The sequence below is a fragment of the Dipodomys ordii genome, unplaced genomic scaffold, assembly GCF_000151885.1.
Source record: "Dipodomys ordii isolate 6190 unplaced genomic scaffold, Dord_2.0 Scaffold17, whole genome shotgun sequence".
NCBI classification, from domain to species: domain Eukaryota; kingdom Metazoa; phylum Chordata; class Mammalia; order Rodentia; family Heteromyidae; genus Dipodomys; species Dipodomys ordii.
Genome location: NW_012267233.1, coordinates 2,131,773 through 2,151,496, shown reverse-complemented (window position 1 = coordinate 2,151,496; position 19,724 = coordinate 2,131,773). Strand labels below are relative to the sequence as shown.

Below are 19,724 nucleotides of genomic sequence, written 5' to 3'. Positions count from 1 at the left end.
AAAGATTCTGAGGTAGTAATCTATGGGAGTAAATATTTCCAACAATTTTCTAAAAGATATGCTACAACCTTTACTGCATCATGAAAATGATTTAGTAGCATATGCTTGATATTTAAAATAATTAGATTGAAATAATCAATACAGAAGTCCATTTGAGTTGTGAGTAAAAATATTTCCTATGCATGGACTCATGTTTTTATGTGTGTGAGTGTGTGTGTGTGCATATGTGTGTATGAGTATATGAACTTGGTCACTATATAAAGTATAATAGAAAATCTCATTTCTCCTAATATTAACTTTTGTTTAATTTGTTGAAGAACAATTTATAGGCTATTTTTCAAGTAGAGATGTCAAGAGATAAAAGTGTACAAAATAGGTAAAATAAGTAAAAATGCAACGATTTCTGAAGCTAACTCATTAATATCAACAAATGAAACTTAAGAAAACAGATATTTTATAGAGCAGTAAAATTATAGGTTGATAGCATTATAGAAAATAAAATGTGTTTGTTCCATACTTAATAATGGATTTATTTCAAGATTATTTTAATAATATGTGAGGCAAAGCTTCATACATAAGAATTTTTTTAATATGAGATCTGACTTTTGCGAATATGTGATGATAGAAAGTTATTTAGTAATTTCCTTAAAAGTAGTCAGAGCTTTGTCATATTGGAAATAATTCATAAAGAGTTCTTTAAAATAGTGCTGAGAATGGTGTCACACATTTTGGTAAGTGCTCAACAAATTTTAATTTACTTCTTATGTATTTCTTGATTTTTATAATTTTCAACAACCAATACTTGGCATAAATCACCTAGTCAATAAATATTTTCTGCATTGAGTTGAACTAATGACACGTGTTGTATAGATAGAATGATTTTTTGTGGCTGAGTTGTTCTATTTAGAGATTTTTTTTGAGCAATAATTTCTAATTTAGTTTTTTTCTCATTCATCAATACAGATTTTCCTAGGAGATATATAATTGTCTACTGAGTTTATTTTTAAAGCATTTCTTGTTTCTACAATTAGATTTCAGAACTTTAATACGATCACAAGTATTTCTGGGGAGTTATAATTACCCTTTCTACTAACATTTAGCTACTGTCTTTCAAATACTTAAAAACCCTTAATATGCATTGCATCACTTCTCATCACACAATTGTCAGATACATGCTGTGAGTTTTCACTAAATTTCAAAAATAAAATAAACTTCAGAGGTTAAACAACATAAGTTAATTAAATTATTAATCAGTGTTTGGAACCATAGTCTGATCACAACTAAAATTTGTTTAATCTAAACCAGAGAAATAATCACAGGATCTGAGGATATGAAGGACATTTTGATTCTTTACATTTAGTTTCTTTCTTGTGACATAAAAGCACAGCTCACAAGGAGAAGCAGACGAGTGAGAGCAAGAGAAGAAAAAGTAATTTTTCAGTTGTTTGTGTAGTCATGCAGTGTTATAATTTTGTATGAAGTGCAATCACACATACATTTTTAGATGGATTGCTCATCTTAGAATCAAATAGCAAAATGATCCAATCTTTGAAATGTCTGTAATATGAACTCTCCTTTGCACAGAACAATTAAATCTGCTATGTGTAATAAATAACTGTGTGATTTTTAGAAACCATGGAATACTGAAATGAAAGTTCCCTGTGCATAGAACATGATGAACTGAAGATGGTTCATGGTTCCTGTCTGAATAAAAAAAATGTATTTACAATCCTTAGAAATGTGCCTTAGAAAACTCATTTATAATTCTGTTGAGCTTCTATTTATATATTAGTACTTGGGAATAGGAATATAGTTTATTTTTTTAACTATATGTCACATATAAACTGACTCTACAAAATGAATAAGTAGGGAATATGGCCCAAACCACAGTTGAGTTATCAATTCTCCCCACAGTACTTTCCACGTCTTCTCTTTGTTTTGTTTTTTTAAAAATCAAATATGACTTTCCTTACCTTATTTGTATTCACTGCTGTGATGACCCAGACACACTGTGCATTACTGTCATACTGGAATGGAAAGTTGGGTGACGTGAAGGTACCACTTGGTCCTTGAAGATTACAGCCACACGTTTTCACTAAAAGAGATATTGCAATTAAAAAAGATGGCCATGTACCAAAGGGAAAAGTCCTAGTGATCAAAGAACTTTCAACACGTTAAAAATTATGCTATCATAATCATAAGGAAAATATATTATGGTATTCAAATATAATTTACCAAAATTAAGAGTGTTTGTTAGATCCTGAGATTTAACAAGGTTGATATTCCCTACACTAATGGAAAACCCCTAATACAAAGAAATATGAACTACATTGAGGATATTCTCTGGGGTTCTAATCACTTACCAGGATTAAAGTGCAGATTTTTTTTTAATATACGAAGATTTACAAGCTGGATGTTTTAAATATTAATGGAAAACTCATAACAAGTAAAAGTGAGAGGCATGATAAATTGTCCTCTGAATGTAAACTGGTGGCTTTAATTAGACAGAGGTATATTTACCCAATGTGATGTTAATAAAAATTTACAAAGAGAAAAAAGAAAAGTCTTGGAACGATTAAGCAATCTGAAAAGTATTTTCATTTCTATTTATTAAGTATCCAAGGACCCTTAATAGCACAGTTGAAAGATATCAATATTAAAACAAATCATTCTGCTCCTGTGATTAGACCAGTTAGAAATGAAATGTGCTACAGTTATATAATTTCAATAATTTCTCATAAAAGTTAAGAGCTCTACTATATTCTCAGGTTTCAAACTTACCTTCTTCCTAAAAAAAAGTGAGTCATCTTGCTGTGTCTGCTTATCAGTTTCCTCCTTGGGGTTCATTATTTCTAATTTGCATTTATTTACCTCATTCCATTAAAACCATACACATGTCCTTTGTCATTTATTAAGTAAATAGACCACATACAATTAAACATACATGCACTAAGGTTTCGCATACTTATCATCACCAGTTTGAACAAATGTTTACTTGACTTGGCAAAATTTACATTTCCAGTAAATACCAAAGCAAAGACCTTTAGTTTGTGTTTTCTCACTTCAAACTTTCTTTTATTTTGACCATGACAATTCATTTATAGAATATTAAAACTGTATTTCTTTAGCATCTCCTTATAGCTTATATATCAGTAAAAAAAACAGTTCTAATCTATCATCCACTGGAACATTATATTTTGTTGTGATTTAAGGTATTCTTATTTTTTCTCTTGTGCCAGTAATGAGAATTGAACTTATACAACCAAGTACTCATTCAAATTTTTGGATAGTGCTCTGCCACTTGAATCATGTTTTCAGATCTGACTTTTTGCTTAGTACTTTGAGATAAGTGTCTTGTAGATTTGTCTGTCCTGGTTGGTTTCAAATCTTGATACCAAGATCTCAGTAACTTGAAATATGGAAATGAGCCACTGGTGTCCAGTAACACTTTTAAAAAATTATACACACATTATTCATATATTTTAAACCATGCTATTTTGTAATGAATAATTAATAATACATTTCATTTTTCTCTCCCTTGAATATTATTTACCACTTCATTCTTTCCATGTTTGCCACCTAATTTCTTATTAATCTTTTGGTAGTAACCTTCCTTTTCCTTAATTCAGTCTTGAAGATATTTCAATCCAATCCTTGCTCTTCTTTCTGTGTTGAAGTTGCTCTCTCAATGTTGTTAATTACCTTCTAATTCCTGAGTCCAATAATCTTTCCATTTGTCTACTTGTTGATATTTCTTCAACAATGCAAATTACTAAAAGGTTTCAAAATTCTCTGCTTCTTATTATAACAGAATTCCCTTATTTGCCTGTTTGTTTTAAACAGTTCTGCTCTACCATATCATTTATGTTGTACTTTTTTCATTTTACTTTCAAGAACATAATTCAGAGTTAATTTCATAGACTTTCTTATTTTTGTATTGTATGCTTTCTGAATAGATTCATTCACATTTATCACTTGAATGCTCATTCTGTGTTGACAACTCTGGAATATCCATCACAATATTTGGTTTCTCTTTCCATTCCTAGGTTAAAATATCCTCTTTCTGGGGACATACTAGAAGTTTTACATCAAATGTTGATAATCAGCCATTCCTCTGCAATACAAAATATAAACACTGAAGTCTTATCTTTAAACCCATACTTCTGTAGCTATATTCTCTTCCTGAGACTACTCATTTTCTCAGTTTCCTGGACTGAAAACAAGTACATAACTACTGAAACAGAACATCTATAAAAATGCTCAGATGCATGTAGCTTAATAGTCTCTGATAGATAATACAGTTACATCAAGTAAGACCTCTATAGCAGTAAGAGCTATGTACCAATCACAATATGAAATTGGTTTGAAGTTAGTATATATAACTTCCTGATAAGTCATATTGCATTTTTAGTGGCATTTAATTCTTTGTAATTCTGACATTTTTGTTGTTGTTAAAATGCATACACATTGTCCTCTTTTTGGGAAAATTCTTATCTATCATTTCTGTTTACTCCCATTATAGTTAGGAAGTTTCTAAAAAGTTTCCCATTAGGTAGGCAGTTTCTAAAAAGAACCAATACCAAGATCTTTGGCAGAGAGTGTAAAGTACTGCAAAATAAATGTTGACTTCATTCTGGAAAAAAAAAATCATTGCAACTCTGTATGAAACTGGGAAAATAATTTCCCTTGAGTTTTCCCTTTAAGTTCCCTGTATAATAATTTCCCTTTAAACTTTTAAAAAATATATTCAGAAAATATCTGATCTAAAAAACAATCACCTGTTAATTGTTTGGTGTTTTTCCATCTAAATCTTAGAGTAATCATTTAACAAGTGGTTTTATGTATTTCCTTTATGTGTGTGTGTGTGTGTGTGTGTGTGTATGTGTGGGAGGGGTGGGGGGGTGGGGGGGTGGTGTTATATATTTGTGATTGCTGTTTGTGTCTATTTGAAAATAAAAAAAAATGGAAGAAATACTATGCAGAGCCATCTGGAGCAAGTCCTTCTATCATACCAATATTTAATATTTGTTTCATAAGTTTTTTTAATAGCCTACACAGTAGTTTTTTTTTATTATTTTGTCAGGCTTTCCCTATGAAAATAGTACTAGATATATTTCCTTTCTAATTGGGTGAGGAATGAAAAGACAATTTGAATAGACTTGCTGTCTGAGCAGCAGTTCACACAGAGCAATCAGTAGAACATATAACATATCATATAGAAAAATTACACATTGTTCTTAGCAATCAATATCCTGTGGTTGATTGCTGCCACGTAAGATGAAATTTTATTTTTATTTCTCAGCTGTAATATCTTTATAGGACCCAAAAAATACCTTGGTGCTTCTATCTCTACAATGGTACTATTATTTGTACTTTGCACTATTAGTATTTAGTGTAGAATAAATTTTACAGGGGGAATTACACAGTACCCAATATGCCAGTATTTTGCAAAGATTTTAAGTGTACTTAATTTGTTCTTTAAATTTTGCTTGATATACTGCCAGAAATAGTATAAAAGAACAAATTCACATAAAATAACATTATCAAACATTTATGTCTTTGTTGTTCTGTTAGCTCTGTCAATCTCTTAATTTCCTTTTCTATCTCCACATTGTTAGTACAGTTTAACACAGATTTTTTTTTTTTTTTGTTTACTGTGAAAATACCGGACAGAGGGGTTACAATTACATGGGCAAGGTAATGAGTACATTTCTTATCGAGCATTGTTACCCCTTCCTTTATTTTCCCTTATGGAATTCTATGCCTCCATCAGAAAGAATGACATCACCCCACTTGTTCAGAAATGGAAAGCCTTGGAAAAAATTACATTAAGTGAAGTAACCCAGGCCCAAAGAAACATAGATCCCATGGTTTAGCTTATTTGCAATAACTAATATATGTCTGAGACAAGCAGAAACAGTCAGATAAGTTGATGTTAGGTGAAATGAACCCCAAGTTAAGGACTCAAGTGTTTTCTTTTCTTGCTTGCTATTGTGTCTAACATATGTATAAGATATTCCTTTGTTGCTTTGTGTGTCTCTCCCCCATAGTATAACACAGATTTATTATTGTAGTCTCTGTTTCCCTTGCCTGACATTTATGTTTGAAAACTTTACTTTTCTTATTGTGTGAAAACTTTACTTTTTAAATAATAATTTTGTTATCTTTACAATTGTACAATGACATTATCATTCAACATATTAGTTTATGAGGACTCTGCATTTTGATGTCTTGAATCGACACAAACACATCATGGTAACAATGAGTTCTAAGTGTTAAGCTTAAGACATGCAAGTATTATGGGAACTAAATCAATCTCTGCTATGTGAGGATTTAGAGACAGCATCATGCGATTAATAAAGAAGCTCAATCTTAAAAGGTCATGAATATAAAGTCAAAATTCAGACAAGGGTGAAGGGAAACTCTAGCAAATTGTAGGTCCTAAGATTTTATAATTCTCAAAACATCTAAGGTTGGGGGAGTTTGGAGTGATTCTTTCTCATTTTTTTTTGTTTTTGTTTTTGTTTTGGCTGTGGGGTCTGAACTCAGAGCCTTCAGCTCTTCAGCTCAAGGCTAGCGGCCTGCCCTACCAGAGCCACAGAGCCACTTCGGGCTGTTTTCTGTTTATGTGATGCTAAGGTATGGAACTCAGGGCCTTAAGTGTGAGAGGCAAACATTCTACCACTGAGCCAACTTCCCAGCCCTGGAGTGATTCTTTAGATAAGACTGGTGAGGAGATTAAATGGTGATTCCAGGGAGGGTCTCACATGGTATTCTAAGGCACAGTCAGACTTTTGTTTCACTGCCAAAATGATGGAAATATTTTAATCTGTCAGAAGGAAATTTGAGTTAACCATGACTGTACCTATGCTTAGAATAGTCCAGTTGTCCATGAAAAATAGATTTATAAGAGCCAAGTAGTAGGCCTAGAAATAGAGCAAAACATTGCCACTGCGTTTTTCCATATAATAATATGTAAAAATGCACTTACTTCATCTTATCTATATCTATGTGTCAAACAAAAATTATACATACTTATGCAAAATACTCACTTGTTTTTGCATACAGGGAAACAAAGCTTTTATTCACCTATTACTTTGTTAGTCATTCATTCAGTCAGTGGTAAATATTAAAGAATTAGGACTGTTTAGGAAACTGTGGTCACCCAGTAGAAGGGCGGGTCCTGACTTCACACTCTTGATGTGGTGGGGACAGACAAACATGGAAGAGAAAATTACAGGTTGACCAAATAATCATATAATCAGGGTATGCTACAAAGAAAATTTGTGAGATTTGTTGAGAGAATTTATGTGAAAATCTGCTTTTCCCTGCAGGTAATTACTATCTTTTGAATAAGTAGGTTCAGTCCAGTCTGAAATACCAAATAAGCGTATTTGATATACTATGGAGTGAATGAGGATACTGTGCATGTATAGCTGCAGGAAAGAAGCTTCATGAAAGAGACTGGATACAGAATACCTGGAGACACTTGTAAGTAGTATATCTTTTAAATATTTACTATTTGCAGAGAGGCATTTGGAGTACTTATGAAGTCACAAAATAGGATGTCATAAAAATGTTTAATGAATCTTATGATATGCCTCCCCAAAATCTATCCAACATGTGGAATGCTTGCTGAAGTTGCTCTGTGCTTTATGTATTTTAGAGAATGAAATCCAAGTTTTCTCTATTTAAAGCCAAACTCTAAGCTAGTAAAATAAACACTGCACAAAAGATTGCTGCATAGTCACAAATAATTATTGTGGGTGTTTTTTTGTTTGACATTTGAGTTGCTTTCTTCTAGGTAGTTTTTCTTATTGTTAATAGATTAAATTATTCTACATTTTTATTAGCTGGTGCTAGTTTTACAGAGGAGTTTTATTGTGATATAATGTCCATATGCACAACTATTCATCTCTTTCAGTACCAATCCCCTTCTTAAAAAACAAACTTCAACCGATATTTTGTTTTTCTACAAATGTATAAAATATTTTGACTTTAAATAATTTTTTATAAATTTAAATCTCATTAGTCCATTCCAGGAAATGGACTAATGCACAGATGTACTAAGTTAGAAATAGGTACCACAAATCATGATTAGAAAAGGTCTTTGAGAATGCCAGTCCAACAGTACATCTGTTAAAGAAAAGCTTACTATTCAATGTCCAAAGAAGATAAAAATCTATTAATTCTAGCTTACTTTTTCTTTCTTTTTGTTTGACAAAGGAGTTGCCATTAAAAGAAGACTTTACGAACATAGTATATCTTCATCAGTATCATATCTTCCAACATTCTTACCTATCCTTCTCTTACCAGACCTATTTCTAGGCTATTATATAAACCAAAAACAAACAAACAAACAAAAAGCTACTAGTGACAAGTGCTTTCAAAACTAAGAGATTATTCTGACATTTACATCCGAGGGTACTGAAATACATGTTCCAAATATTTTAGAAATATTGGTATTATTGATCCTAATCAGGCAGCTATAATGTCCATATACTACCAGAATTAGGTGCTTTTGAATAGCTTTTGCCTATGATATTAAGAACATACATTAAGAAAAATAGGAAGGTGTTTCAGTGGTAGAGTGCTTGCCTTGCATGCATGAGGCACTGTGTTTGATTCCTTAACACCACAAGGGCAGAAAATGTCCCGAGTGGTGCTGTGGCTCAAGTGGTAAAGTGCTAACCGAGAGCTAAAGAACTGAGGGACAATGCCCAGGCCCAGAGTTCAGGCCCCACGAATGACCAAAAAAAAAAAAAAGAAGAATAGAAAACATATCCTTATGATACTTATTACATTCCTTAATGTAATTCTTAAATAAGCTGAATTTATCATCATATATATTCTTTAAACAAGCTGAATTTGTCATCATATATATTTTTATATTTTCTTATTTGTTGTTCTGGGAATTGAAGAATATAACAGTATTTTTTGTAGTCTATTATTTCTGATTCTGGTAATGGAATAGAATATGCATACATGAATATATATATATATGTGTGTGTATGTGCATGTGTACGTATAAATACATATAGGTGAGTGTGTATTTAATGCCCTATCCAGTTTACATAATCATATATTTTCCCTTAAATTGAACCCCTGTTTCACACATGACTGTGACCATATTGGAATGCTTCTTATTTTTTTTTTCTTTTTGTTGCTCTTCACCAAAGGAAATAGAGTAGATTCTTACAAAGGAAGAAAATCAATTATTAAGTTAACATGTGCAATTGCTAAAATATGAATTTTGTACTTTCACCCAATTCCTAATCTGAGAGGTGTGGTGACTTGCCTCTTCCCATATTATAAATGAATGAATGTGTCCCTACAGATGGCAGTAAACACCTGTAAAAACAACTTAATAGTACATTATTAGTATTTTATTTTTATACATAAATGTGTTGTTAATATAACTACTATTATATTATTATATACAGAAATTTACAATAGGAAGTTTTTCTCATATTTGAATACATAGAATATCTGATAAAATACATGAAAATCAATAGCTGAGATACATCATTTAATACCTTATTTAATACTTTAAAGCCTTATGAATAATGGTTAAGTCTGTCCACTTAATCTGTATAATTATTTTATGAGATGGGTAGAATATTTAACATTTTAAAGATCCTGCAGTCTGTGGATGGATAATTGTTTGCCTAATAAACTGTTTGATAAGAAAACATTTTATGTTAAAAAATAGCTTGCACAATCCATAAACTCAGGATTGTCATGAATTTCCCACAGTACTTAGAATCATTAATCAAAAGAAGACACTAATAAAATTACAATCATTTAGTCCATAAATCAAACATTTAGCATGCTACCTGATGATAAATCCTATTAGTCACTAACAAATGTTTACATAATTCCTGGCTCCATAGGAAACTGTAGCATTTCCAGCTCCCTGTAGTAAACCACAGCATTGTTTCAGCAACTGCACTTGCCCTTTCTGCACATACAGTTAACTACAAATACAAATAACAAAAACTACAGCAGCAATTGGAGATTTGGATGTAATTATTTCTGATGTCTGTCGCCTAGGAACATCATTCCCTGGAGATTAGCCTAAAATGATAGAGATTAACACTATTTTCGAGGCATTAGGGAAATAATCTAAACATCTTTTGGGATTGAGGACAAAGGGAATTCAACCAATATGGTTACTATCCTTCATTGTTTTCTGTTGTATCATTCTCTGGGGATGTAAATTTCTGAATATTCCCCAAGCATGAGTTAAGTAATTATGTGATCTTGAGCAAAAGGATAAGCAAAAGGTTAAGTACTGATTGGTGAGAATTATCTAATGCAGACTGAAAGCCGAACAGAAACCCAGGGAAACCCACTAAATTACTTGTCTGAGGCAAAATTACAGAGGAACTCTGAGATAAAGGCTTATGTGTAAAAGATTTTACTAGTCTCTGAGAATGAAAGGAGGGTCTAATGACATAAAGTGTGTTCAGATTTCAGGGAAGACAATCTAAGAACTATCCAATTTACTACCTCCCTGAGTAGTATAGTATAGTTGAATACAGAAACTTCTGATACAAACCTACAAAATTCCTGTTAGAGAACAGAAGAAATATAAAAGGCATTTTTGTCATTCTGTTTGTTTGTTTTGTTTTGTTTGTTAGTACCTATGTAAAAGCAAATCAAGATCACTGGCTCCTTGCCCCAGGTATGAAGGGGCTATGATTCAAGAAGCAAGGTGCAGAAGTCTGATGAGGTAGACCAAATCATTTAATAGAAAGAAAATAAGGTCCAGGGATTTAGAAAGTACACAAGGAATATTTTGGATACATTGCTTCCCCCATTAGAAATTGAATATTAAGACAAATACTTTGCAACTATTCCACTGAATCGTTTTAGTATGTGAAATCACTGAGGAACCAGTTTAAGACAGCAAACTAATTTCTAGTTTGAAATATTGCTTTTATTAATGGAAGGGGAAAAAAATAAGTGCATTCTGGGTTTGTCTCCAAAACTTTCCCTTCACCGCCTCTATATTTTTCAGTTTCCTTCTAATTCTTATAATTGAAATGCCAGGAAAATCCCCTGCTCTATTTCTGTCCCAAATGATAGATTTCGAAAGCCACGAGATACCATCATTACCCTGATGACACTCAGCTGTGCCATTCATTTCCCCTGGAATCAGATGTCGCTGAGCCTCCAGCTCCTTCCAGCAGCCAAGTCTGGAGAAAAGATGAGTTGGACCTCTTCCAAATCATTAAAGACCGAGAGACCTGGCTGAGATGCTTGAGAAACGCCACCAAGGGACTTTAAAAAAGAGGAAGTTTTGAGCTTCTTCAAATGAGGTGACTCACCAAGTATCACCCTAGCATCAGGTTACTTCTAGATCTCAATCTGCCTAAGCATATCTAGGTAGCACCTATGGAAATTAGAGCCTCTTCCTCTTCAGGCATTTAATTTGAACCCTCTAAACCCCTATCTGTGACTTCCTGCTTACCTGGGAAACATTCAAATCGACCTATCAGTGGGTCGACTGCACTTGTCTGATGGCTTTTGCTTCCTGTGATCAGAAAACTTGGGATTCTTCAAAGGCAAAAGGAAAGATATATATCTAAAATATTCATTATAGATGGAAAGACTCTATCAACTTTATTTTTTTCAGAAAGTAATTTTAAACTAAAATACATCAAGGGAACCACATACCGACTCTCCACTCCCTCTCCAACTCCAGACTGTATTGTGAGAGGATTTGTTTAAAGACAGATCCTCAGGATAGAAATCCTCATAATTGGTCTTGAGTGTTCTCTATATAAGACTCCAATCTCCTGATAGGCCCTGACAAGCAGCCAGATCACTGCTGTGGGAACAGAAGAAACTTGCCTTCACAATGTATTTTTAAGTGTATAATAGATATGAAATGAGCACAGTTTAAAAAAATGTAAGAAAGCACTTGTCATTTTTTAAATGCACAATTTTTACAGTGTCATAGAAGTATACTGTAGTCAGTTTTGGCACTAATGGTTTATTTTCCCATTAAAATTCATGGGAGGAATGAAATTTCAGTGACATACTTCCCATCAAAATGCATCAAGTGACAATAGCATTTTGCCATGTGGTTAAATTGCCATTATCGAAGATAGATGACAATTCACACAGTGATTGCCAGCACTTTTCTTAGAGGTGATGATAATGTCGTTGCTCTGAGTATGTGGCAAAGAGAGGAAGAAAGATCTTGATTTAAGGACAGTCATCTTAGAAACATGAAATAACACTAGGGTTTTTCTTTTCTTAACCTTTAACAGATACAGTTTCATCATAGTCCCAGGAACCGAGCCAAGTAAAAGTCCTTTTCATTCAATGATTTCACATAGCAGGGCAAAGATATTGTCACCATAAACTACACTATAAGCTCTTCCTATTGCAAAAGGCTGTATGCAAGACTAAATTTCCTAAATGTGCTGGAATTTTTATACACTGGCTTTTACAAATCCATCCTCCTTTCAAATGTTTTTATCTTCCATTTTAAAAAAAAGAATATATAAAAAAGAATATACTAAAGTATGAAAATCATTTTAAATTGCATGATCTCCGTGGGTATTCAATTACAAATGTTTGCTGAAGATAATACCTGGATCATTTATTCCCTGTGACCTGTCTTATTTAACAGATGTATGTAGTTGAGAAATTAGTGGTGGAAAGGAAGGGTCAAAGAACACTGAGCGATTTTTTTATCCCTCAAAATTTCTAGAACTCAATATTTATGTGGATATTTAAGAATAGATATTACAATAGTGTTAAGTGTGCTTTCAACTCTTATTTTTTCACATTGACATAAAATATATATTTAACTTCATGTGTATATTTATATATGCACATACACAAATATATATGTATACATGTATGTTGTACTGTCTTTTATGCCACATCTTGTGGCATAATAATCACATTTCAACAGAGGAGAAAGAAGGCTAGAAATGATTACTTAATTTTTATTTTATTTTGTCAGTTGTGGAGCTTGAACTCTAGATCTAGGCACTGTCCCTCAGCTCTTCAACTCAAGGTGATCACTCTATTACTTGAGCCACACTGCCACTTTCAATTTTCTGGTGGTTAATTGGAGATAAGTATCTCATGGACTTTCCTGCCTGGGCTGGCTTTTAACTGCGATCCTGAGATCTCAGCCTTTTGAATAGCTAGGATTACAGGTGTGAGCCATCAGCGCCCAGTGATTACATCAATTTTAAAATTTGGAGGCTTGATATGGGCACTATCCCCAGACTCCCTAAACCTTTAACATCTCATTTGGCATGATCTGCCTAAGTAGCAATATCACTTGGAAAATTGGGAATTGAATAAGAACTCACTATTATGGAGTTACCAAAGTGATTACTCCATATATTCATCTTACCCAATCCTGCTCTCCTTTTGAAGAAACTTCTTCTCATACAGCTGTTTATTATTTGATTAATTTGCTATGGCTATTGATGAGATACCTTGCTCACTCAAATATTGTACCTAACCCTTTATGTTTATGATCTAAGAGAAGTTATGGCTGTACTGAGTATATTTCTTGGTGACATTTCTAGCAATATGTCATAATAAAAGGCTAGAATTTTAGTTGGAAGTATTGTATCCAATTCAGGCCCATATCAGTCCGTTGGCTTGACTGTGAAATGGGAACCAAGGAAAACTAATTTATACAGGCAAGGCAAGTCCCGATGCATGTACAATAAACTGAATAAACCTGATTATTTCTGTTTTGAACATTATGAAACAGAAGAATATATGTAACTTGTATACAGTCATAGAAACTAATTTTGGAATAAGAAAATAAACCTACATACTTCTAATCCCAAAGTCTATCTGCTTAATCAAAAGATTAGTATTAATTCCCCATTTTAAGTGAGTCAATATTCTAGTGTATGTGTGCATGTGTGTGCATGTGTGAGTGTGTGTGTGTGTGTGTGTGTGTGTGCATGTGTGTGTGTGTTATATTGGGTACAAGAAATGTGAGAAGGCAAAATAATCAGTATCACAACAATCTTAAATTCCTTATCCACCTAGTACTGTGGATGCTTTCAAAATATTTTAAAATATTAATTTGTATTGTATGCATTAACTTCTGTCTCCTTTTAAAACTAAAAGTTATTTCTCATTATACATTTCCCCATTAATTTTATACTTGTGATAGTAGTATTTCTCCCCATTTCTACCATTCTTCTTAATATAGTACTCTATGCTGCTAAAGTTTGGTGAATATAATCCTAGGATAGAGTTATTTTTGAATATTTGGTGATAAAAATGTTATTACCTTCATAAAAGTATATGTCTGTTTTATTACTTGAAAGGACATTTATTTCAATAAAACTAGGGAAAGTTTAATTTAGAAATGACTTTTAATTACAGATTTGTTATTTATTATGGACACTTAATGAACATATGAGACCTTAAACCAAATATTGATGAATGCCATTGCCCATTCCTGTAAGACAGAAATAATTATACAGTGATAGCATATATTATAATATAAAAAATGACCAAGAGACACATGAAGAATTGCTCAACATCTCTGGCTATAAAAGAAATGCAAATAAAATGAGATTTCATCTTACACCAGTTAAAATAGCCATAATCAAAAAAAATCTAACAACAACAGATGCTGGCATGGATGTAGTCAAATGGGAACACTACTCCACTATTGGTGGGAGTTTAAAACTGTTCAACCACTCTGGAAAGCAGTATGGAGGTTCCTCAAAAGACTGCACATAGAGCTCCCCTATGACCCAGAAATCCAACTTCTGGGAATTTACCCAAAGGAGGACAAAAAGGCCACAAGAAAGCTACCAGCACAATGATGTTTCTCACAGCATTATTTGTCATTGTTAAGCTATAGAATCAATCCAGATGCCCCTCAGTAGATGAATGGATCAAGAAAATGTGGTGTTCATTTCACCTAACATCAACTTATCTGACCTTTTCTGCTTGTCTCAGACATATAATAGACATTGCAAATAAGGGAAACCATAAGTCCTATGTTTCTTTGGGCCTGGCTTACTTCACTTAATATATTTTTTTCCAAGAATGCCAAGATAAGTATTCAAATGGTTTTTTTTTTTCTTTCTTGAGATTTTTTTCTAACGTATTTATATGATGATTTCTTTGTTGCTTTTTATGTCCTTCCTCCAGGGTACAACCCCTGCTTTCATTGTATTTGATGTTGGTATAATTTGTGGAGGGGAAGGGCAAAAACAAACCGTTTAAATAGGGATACAGGTGGCCCCATTGCAACAATGAGATGTACAAGTCATTATGTGGAAAAAACGAACTTTACAACTTTGGGGGGAGAGGGAGGAGGGGGCGGGGAATGGGAAGGGATGGGAAGGGCAAACAAAGGAGGAGGCTACAATGCTTGATAAGAAATCTACTCATTATCTTGCCCACGTAATTGTAACACTTCTGTACGGTATTTTCACAATAATAAAAAAAAATGTGGTGTATATACACAATGGAATTCTATGCTTCCATCAGAAATAAATTCATAAAGAAATGGAAGTGGTTGGAAAAAATATATCAAGTGAAGGAAGCCAGAACTAAAGAATCATAGACTTAAGCCGGGCGCTGGTGGCTCAAGCCTGTAATCCTAGCTACTCAGGAGGCTGAGATCTGAGGATCGCAAATCAAAGCCAGCCCGGGCAGGAGAGACCATGAGACTCCTATCTCCAATAAACTACCAGAAAACCGGAAGTGGCGCTGTAGCTCAAGTGGTAGAGCGCTGGCCTTGAGCTGAAGAGCTGAGGGACAGCACCCAGGCCCAGAGTCCAAGCCCCACGACCGACAAAAAAAAAAGAATCATAGACTTATTTTCACAATAAAAAATAAAAAAAAAGAATCATAGACTCCATGTATATGTCTAGGATAGTCCTAGTAGAGGATCACACTAGCTCAGTTGCTATGTATATGTGACCATATAAAATTACACTAATCAAAATGAACCCCAAGATATGGAAACAAGAGGTTTCTTTCTGTTTCTGTTTTTCTTTTCAATTTACAATATGAAGTTGCTTCTTTTTTTTTTTTTCATTTTTTTCTCTTTGCCCTGTTGTCACCATTTTTTTTTTTATTTTGGTGCCCTTTGTCTTTTATATACATTTATCTGATTTGGGGAAGGGAAGAGGAACAACAAAATGGTGAGACAAAGGACAATGGGTAAACCAGTGTAAAAGAGATACTCACAAAATACTATGTTGGAAATGAACTTTACAACTTGGGGGAGAGGTCAACAGGGAGAGAAAATGGGAGAAAAAGGCAGGAGAGAGTTATAATGTTTGAGGAGAAATGTAATGATGACCTCACTTGTGTAACTGTAACCCCTCTGTACATCACTTTTATAATACAGTAAAATGTTAAAAATTAAAAATAAAAAGAAGAAAGTTTTGTAATGTTACCAAGTGAGGTAATTGTTCTCTGGGTTGTTGCAAGCAGACTTCTATGAACATCCTTGACCAAAGAGACCCTTTAAGGAAACCTTTGCAATCTTTTTGCACACAGGTGATAACGTGGACATCATATTTGGTAACTGTTTGCTTAGAACTCCCCCGTCTTTTAAAAGCATGCACACTATACAAATATTCATTTTTGGCACATGCTCATTTTAATGGAACAGAAAAAAACATATAAATTGTCTATACTTTCCTGCACTAGTTTAAAAAAAGTCTGGTTTTTCCAACTCCATAGTTTTCTTTATAAGCAAATATTTACTTTCAGAATGACAAACTCTGAATGCCTTTCAGTAGTTAATACCATCTCTTATATGAGATTACTTTTTGTTATTTACAAATGCATTAGCCTGTTTGCATGATCTCCCTCATTGGTAAGAACTAGACTATGTGTATGATATTCTTAACAGGGGATCTCGCTAACCCCACTGATTAGTGTATAGGACCACATATAATGAAACATATCCACATGAACTCTAATATATGGAAACAAGGGATTCCTATGGGCTCTGCATGTAGTTTGTTCTTTTTATTCTATTGTTTTATTTTTCTCTTCATTTCTCTTAGTACTTTTGTACTGCATGTTTTGCATATAACATTATGTAATGTATGGAAAAGAAAGGGAATCAAAGAAACAGCAGGGCAATGGATGAATCAAAGTAACATTGATAGTCACTTGATACTATGTTGGATATGAACATTACAACTTTGGGGGAGGGGGATACAAAGGGTTAAGAGGAAGATAATGATGGATTGGGTAACAATGTTTAAATATGAATGTACTCATTGTCTTATTTATGTAACTGTAATCCTCCTGCTCATCACCTTTTCAGTAAAAAAGAAAAGAATAAGAGTCTGGGAACATGGCTGTGTGTTAGAGTTCTTGCCTGTAATACATGAAGCCCTGGGTTTGATTCCTCAGTACCACATAAATAGAAAAAGGCAGAAGTGGTTTTGTGGCTCAAGTGAGAGAGTGCTAGCTTTGAGCAAAATAAGGTCAGGGACAGTGGTTATGCCTTGAGTTCAAGTTCCGGGACTGGCAAAAAAAAAAAGAAAGAAAGAAAGAAAAAGAAAAGAAAAGAAAGTTTCACATACTTTGGTGCTGGGAAGGTGGCTCAATGGTAGATTGCCTTGCACATATGAGAACGTGGATTTGATTCCCCAGCATCACATAAACAGAAAAAGCCACAAGTGGCACTGTGGCTCAAGTGGTAGAGCACTCACCTTGAGCTGAGGACAGCTCCCAGACCCAGAGTTTAGACCCAATGACCGGCAAAAAAAAAAAAAGAAAGAAAGAAAGAAAAAGAAAAAAAGAAAAGAAAGAATAAAAAAGGAAAAGAAAAGAATAAATGAGATAACACAGGAAATCATGTTGTCATTTTAAAAGTATAAATATAGTGTGTGAGTGGGTGTATACAGAAAACTTATTTTATATATTATGAGAAAGTTCACATTGTAAACATCAATAACTTAATGTCAGAGCAATTATAGTTTCTGTTTTCATTGCTTAGGATGTCATTGCCTCTGATAGTTTTCACTTTCTATAAAGGAAACTACATTAATGTCATCTCACAGAAGACTTTCCTCCCATATCCAAAATAGCAGGCTGTCATTCTTTTAGTTTTCCTTCCTTGTACTTATCCTGCAATTATTCTTTATCCCAGGTCCTATTTTTTGTTGATTATTTTTGCACACATTGCAATGTAATTTTATTGCTTTGTTAACTATTCTGTCTACGGCTCAGATTATAATTGATAAACATCAAGCTCAGAGCAATTGTATGTTGAATAAATGAGTACAGTCTATTTATAGACTAATAGATAAACTTGGTCTATAGACAACATACAGTAAATTATGAGTAACAGAGACACACCTACCTGCTTATATATTGGATTGTGCCTATGTACAGACTATATATACATATACATGTATATATATGTATATATATATATAATTTACAAGGCTTTATATGTTATTTACACATTCCCATAGCTTGTGAGGGTACTTATCATCATTTCATTATTTTTTCCAGACAAAGAAGAAATTCAAAATTAGGGCAACATTGTTGTAATTGATTCTCATCTTTGGTTCTTATTACAGTTGCCTGGAATACATGTGAGAATATTGGTACAACAATCCTATTCTTGAAATTCTTATTGGGAGTTCAATCATTAACACTAAATCACTTAAATTTAAATCTTGAATGGGTGAGGCATGATATCACATGTTTTCAAAGCTTCTAGGTATTTCTAAAGGATAGCTAGAACTATGGAACTAGCAAGGCCAAATAAATTAATGCACTTTTCTGCTTTGTCTTTGTCTTCATAGTAATTATGTGATCCTTTATTCCCCAAGTTCTACCTAATGATCCCTTTCTATTTTATACACTCAGGAAGTGGGAACCTTGGTCCTCCAACTGCAGCAGTGCTAACTGGGACTCTGGCATTAAGAAATAAGTGTGTAATTGAATACACCATACATAAAAGAAAGCAATCATCAAAATGTTCTTTAAAAAAACCTGAAAACTAAAGTGAAAATAAAATAATCTGTGTGCTTTTTTTCATTTAATTACATTTACCCAGTAACTACTGCTTCTTTTTTTCACGTCACAATATATGTAGAATTAATAAGAAATATACAAAGAGAAAAAAATACTCTCTTTTCAGGTAAACCATAAATTATTTTAAATAATACTGGTATTAATAGATTATGAATGCTTTGTGCTGGACTTGCTAAACCTAAATCAAGAAAATCTCACCTGCCAAACGTATTAGATTTCAAACTAAGTCAGTACTGGGTGGAAATGAATTTACATTCCTCAGCCTAACATTTCCAAAAGCTTACAGAAACACAGCCTCTACAATGAAAGTAATTTAGAGAATATTACTTTCAGCCAGATTTGCAGAGCCAAGTAGCCCTGATAGACTACATTATATATGGATTAGTGATTTCAGCTCTGATGTGTAAGGCTAGGAATTCAGTGCTTGATGCTTGTAGTTTTGTGACAAAAGGCAGTGCTTACTCCAATATCTCTGGGACTCCTGATTTTTTACTAATAAACATGAAATTAATCATCATCACAACCATTTATAAGGGTTCAGTGGCATGATAAAAGAGCTGAAGTGAGTCGGTGCTGGTAGCTCATGCATGTAATCCTAGCTATTCAGAAGGCTGAGTTCTGTGGATTGCCATTCAAAGCTAGCTTGGGCAAGAAAGTCCATCTCCAATTACCCACTACTGGAAGTGGGT

The 19,724-nt window shown here is 33.3% G+C and overlaps 1 protein-coding gene across 3 annotated transcripts in view; it reads right to left on the bottom strand.

Annotated features, from left to right (window-relative positions):
* Csmd3 (CUB and Sushi multiple domains 3) overlaps window positions 1-19,724 on the bottom strand; it is a 929,488-nt gene that overhangs the window by 491,480 nt on the left and 418,284 nt on the right. For all 3 annotated transcript variants that reach the window (XM_013012565.1, XM_013012564.1, XM_013012566.1), the window contains one exon: window positions 1,974-2,095. In XM_013012565.1, coding sequence (XP_012868019.1) covers window positions 1,974-2,095 — 122 coding nt within the window. The remainder of the gene's footprint in view (window positions 1-1,973; window positions 2,096-19,724) is intronic.